Source organism: Malurus melanocephalus, unplaced genomic scaffold (assembly GCF_030028575.1).
Source record: "Malurus melanocephalus ecotype Western Australia unplaced genomic scaffold, MMel_1.1 scaffold_475, whole genome shotgun sequence".
Lineage (NCBI taxonomy): Eukaryota > Metazoa > Chordata > Aves > Passeriformes > Maluridae > Malurus > Malurus melanocephalus.
Genome location: NW_026623707.1, coordinates 217,645 through 222,471, shown reverse-complemented (window position 1 = coordinate 222,471; position 4,827 = coordinate 217,645). Strand labels below are relative to the sequence as shown.

At 47.2% G+C, this 4,827-nt stretch overlaps 1 protein-coding gene across 1 annotated transcript in view; it reads right to left on the bottom strand.

Annotated features, from left to right (window-relative positions):
• Positions 1-3,048: 3,048 nt before the first annotated feature.
• Positions 3,049-4,827, bottom strand: part of LOC130582272 (receptor-type tyrosine-protein phosphatase T) — a 21,198-nt gene continuing 19,419 nt past the window's right edge. The window contains exons 10-12 of the mRNA XM_057380884.1: positions 4,679-4,827; positions 3,797-3,932; positions 3,049-3,102 (exon numbers count right to left, since the gene is read on the bottom strand). The exon at positions 4,679-4,827 is cut by the window's right edge and continues 3 nt beyond it. Of these exons, the coding sequence (XP_057236867.1) occupies positions 3,049-3,102; positions 3,797-3,932; positions 4,679-4,827 (339 nt within the window). The remainder of the gene's footprint in view (positions 3,103-3,796; positions 3,933-4,678) is intronic.

The following is a 4,827-nucleotide window of genomic DNA, read 5'->3' as shown; positions in this document are numbered from 1 at the left end:
CAACCCAGTCTGCAGTGGCTGCTGAGCAGCTTTCCATATGGGCTGTAGGCTGGGCATTAGGAGGTTGAGACACATGGCTGAGTGGCCCCATAATAAGCTGTGACTAACAGTTGGGCTGTGCTAACCAACATTTGCATTCCACTCCTATAAAATGTAAAATTCAGCTTAAATATCTCTCCCTGCAGTTTGTGCCAACATCACTTGGCATTTGCAGAGGGCTGAAAGCACACTCACTGAGCTGCTGTAGGCCAGCTCATGCAGGTACCTGACCCTTTAGTAGCATTTTCATGCCATAAAATACATTCAAACCAACCTCCAGACCCTACACAACTGCACTGCAAGTGCTGTTCTGCTCTGCTCATCCCACACCTCCTTCCCCTCTCACACACACCCCTCCTGTGGGCTTWACTCTGCCATTTTAATCCACTTTCTTTTGAGTTAAGCCTAAATTACCTCCTACCCTTCACACCTCAGTGATATTGGCATTTCTCTACCTCTCTGCTCCCTCATCCCAGCTGTCACCCTCAGCGCTGCCTTCACTCCCCTAAGTCATGAGGGAGACCTGTCACTGTTCTCCTTTCCGTGTAAAATTAACAGAATGCTAAGTCCTAATTAATATTTCCATATTATCCACAGGGAGTGGTTCCCTCTGGCTTTTTGGAGTCAGCAGAGTCACAAACACTTTGCTGACTTTGTAGCTTCTTCAGACCTGGGCAATTATTGAAAAATCCCATCCTGGGATTAGAATTCCCTCTTCCCCTTTATTCACTAACAGCTCCCAGCTCCTGACCTACACTGTTCCATCCAGCCACTTATAAAACACCAATACCATGCCTTTCCTCTCATTTTCATCTCATAATTTTACTTTGCCTTTTATGTATATTTTTTTTCTGCTGAATTGTGCTGTTTGGTTGCATAAAGAAAAAAAAACAAAGACCAGAAGCCTGTCCCATGAGCTGCCAGACACCCAACCACAGCCCCAAATGGAATTAAAGTTGATTTTTTTTGCAGGCTACAGAAAGAACCAGCCAGAAACYGCACAGAGACTCCTGAGAGAAGGTGGTTCACGATCAGATGAGACCTTCATGATGCTAAAACCAAGAATCCAAAGCTCCTTAAAAAAAACCTAGGTGGGTCAGCACCCTGTGAACTCCCTCCTTTGCTTATCAAGAAGGGTATTAATGAAATTCCAAGCATCCTTCCCTAGGCTGGTGCAGGTCCTGGTGGGTGGCAATGGTTGGGTTGGGTCCTGGTGTGTCTGAGCTGCTTTTGCCAGGTTCCATTTCCATCCCTCCTTGCCAAGGCCAGGCTGTGGCTATTAGAGAAAGAATGACCATGAGGCAGAGGTGCCTTTTGAATTCACAGACAGAATTGGCAAAATATTTTGAACTTCTGGCATGGACAGGACAGAGCTCCCAGCAGCCTCTGAGTATTTACCTGAGGGTGGAAAACTGCAGGTGACAAGAAAGTAAAAGTTTCCTTAAACTCTTACCTTCAGTCTATCTTTTAGCAAGTCTGAATCTGCAGAACTCTACATCCCAGAATCTAATTTACACACAGAGCAGCCTCACATCCTGCACCCTCAAGATAAATAAATGGCTAAATTGAAATACTAATTATTGTAAAGTCTTGTTCATTCAATTATTTTTTCTTCTCCAAGATTACCCTGAAGACCTCTGTGATTAACTACTCAAACACACTTCTTTAGAAAAGCAATTTCTTAGCTTCTAAGAAGTCAGAATGAGGTCCAGAACCGTGGCAAAACACATCTGGTGTTTGTTTCAGAGAAGGAGACTTGCACAGGCATTTTTGCAGAATAAAACAAAAGTTGTTTTGCTTAAGAGGAGAAGTTTCTGTKCCTGGCTAACACTGCTCTTTACAGGTGTCAGATTAGGTTTCTGTGTATGTACATCACCTTTCCCACAGCTCCAATGGCTTTCCATTCTGAAGCTTGCAGGGCCTGGAAATATTGAGGAAATCTTGCCTAAAACCAATTTTAAGAACCTTCAGACTTTTAAACTCTTGAGCAGAAACGTTCTTTTCTCTCTGTTCACACAGTGCCTAGTTCAGCAGGGTTCTGGYGTGACTAGGGGTCCTAAGCTCTACAGCAATACAAATAATAAATAAAAAATAGTCATACATAGTATATGAGCAATAATACCTACTTCATACCCTTGGTTGTCAAAGACACACTGCACCCCAGCAAACGCTTGGAAAACGCGGTAACGCAGTTACCGAAGTTGCAAGACAATTAATGCAAATTTGTTTGATGCAAATATTCAACCTTAAGGTTCAAGTGGCTGGGAAACTCCTCAATGGTGTGGCTTCACCAGCAGAGAAAGGAAACAGACCAGAGGGATGGAACTGGCTCATGCACAGCCCTAGAAGTCGAGCAGAAACTGGGAGGAAATAATTTTTGTGGAGGTAAGGAATCCATGAACAGCTGCTCATCTCCACCATCTATTTTCATGCTTAAAGGGTCTACAGTGGGAAGAGAATTCCAGCGTTGACTTTCTTTTTTCCTCTTTTTTTTTTTTTTTTTTTTTTTTTTTTTTTTTTTTTTTTTTTTTTTTTTTAAAAAAAAAAAAAAAAAAAAAAAAAAAAAAAAAAAAAAAAAAAAAAAAAAAAAAAATGAAAGGCTGGGACTTGAGAACAAAATTATAAATTAAAAAGGAGACATTTAAAAGAGAATTTCCTAAGGGTTTCATTCCTTCCCCACTCTGCAGCAAGCAGAGCAAAAATACAATCCAAAAGAGGAGAGAAGTCAGAGGGGATTAGAAAGTCCAGTCTTTCAGCCTGTCTCCCATTTTGCTAATTTTTACAGTAGGTTATTTAAGAAGCAGTAGATGTTCCAATAGAAAGCAGGCAGCAGCACACACAGGCATCGGCTCCTCCTTCCAGCGAGGTCTCTGCAGCCTCAGTCTCTTGCTCCAGGAAGGAGAAGTTTTCCTTCCCACACTCCTTACTGCCTTGCAGTGTGGGCCAGGGGAGAAGCATCTGCCAGAGTTTGGGGTCTGGCACGTTGTGGGGTCCCCTCCCTTCACAGGGCTAAAAGGAACTCAAGTATTCCAGTGCAACCTCRTATACAAATTTATACTGTTCCTGGAAGAGAGAACACAGAGAGGTGGCATTAGGGTATGAGTATATCCCTCAGAACCTCATTCTATGAGCACAAACACCTCCTGCCTCTTTCTGACAGCCTTTGGCACGACCAGACAARCCCTGGTTGTGTTCCTGTGGGATCCTGAGCGAGCACTGGTGGGAAATGGAGTYGTCAGTAGAAGGGAAAAGCACTCCAAGGGACAGCCCCAACCTGGGCTATTCATTATTTGCCTCCAGCCCTCACTGCACGTGTTGCTTTAGAGGCACAACCTCAGTGTGATCGATGGGGATGATTGAATCCAGGACAGTTTAATCTCYTGGGCTGCAGGGAGCCAGGCCTGGGGCTGAACTGGTCTCCCCTCCTGGTTTCCAGCCGTGTCAGAGCACCCAGCACAGGAGGACAAACCCCTGCATGGACAGCAGGACAAATCCCACTATTCCCACAGTCCCTCTGTGGGGTTTGACCCACTGAGGCATCTGGGCATGGACACAGTGTCCATCACCCTGCCCCTCTTCTCAAAAAGAAAAGCAGGAAGATTTACTGACCATGCTAAAACAGGACCAGTTTTAATTCTGATGGCTTCATGTACAAAATTCATTTTGATTCACCCTGAAGCAAGGCATGACATTTTCTCACCTATCCTGAAGTCCCTGGCACACACTGGGTGGGGGAGTGAGCAGAGCAAAGCCTTACCAGYGACTCCACCATGTTGGATTTGTTATTCCGCAGCGTTTTCACRATGTGGAACACGTCGATGATGTTTTGCTGCTGGATCATTTCGCACACGCTGCAGATGGCGCAGAAGGTGCCGCTGCGTCCTCCACCATTCCTGRGAGTGGGAGGAAAGGGGTGGGGGTGAAGCTGGAGAGGTTGAGGGAAGGAGAGAACACAGATCCCACCCCGTGGACACTGAGGAGGGCCTGGAATGTAAGGGCTGGTCATGGATATTCAAGGGGCTCTGAGAGGGGCTGGGGAGGGACTTTGGACAAGGGCAYGAGGAGGAATGGCTTCCAGAGGGCAGGGTTAGATGGGATACTGGGGAGAAATTCTCCCATGAGAGTGGGGAGGCCCCAAGACCAGGCTGGACRGGACTTGGAGCAGCCTGGGACAGCAGAARGTGTCCCTGCCATGGCTGGGGTGGGATGGRATGGACTTTGAGGTGCCTTTYAACTCAAACCGTTCTGTGTTTCCRTGGAAGTGAAGACCTGTAGGACATGAGGCAGGGATGGAARGGCTGAGGAATTCCTGGMAGYRCTGGACAGGGGCACTCAGGGACTKCTCYTCCCTGCTCTGGGGCTCTCAGCAGTTCTGTGCTCAGAGCTGGGCAYGGGGCAGGGCTGCCTCGGCTCTGTCTGGGTTCCAGTCACAACACTACAGCGTACCGGGGCTTTTGGAGCTAATCAACAAAACCCCTGGGCCAGGGTGCCATAAAGCAGCACAATATTCAACCTGAAGTATATCACAAATGCACTTTAACTCCATTTTCCCCAGCTGAAGCAGCAGATCCCCACAGCCAGCCATGCTCAGCCAGCCCCATGTCATAAGGCCCCACAGCCATATGGCCGCCCTACTCACAGGCAGTGCACCACGGTGCGCCCGTCCCGGCCGTCGTACTGCTCCTGCCACTTCTCCAGCCGCCGGACCACCTTGAGCAGGGAGCGTTTGGAGGGCGGCGTGTCCCTGTAGGCCGGCCAGCCGATGTACTGCAGGTGCTGCACAATGCG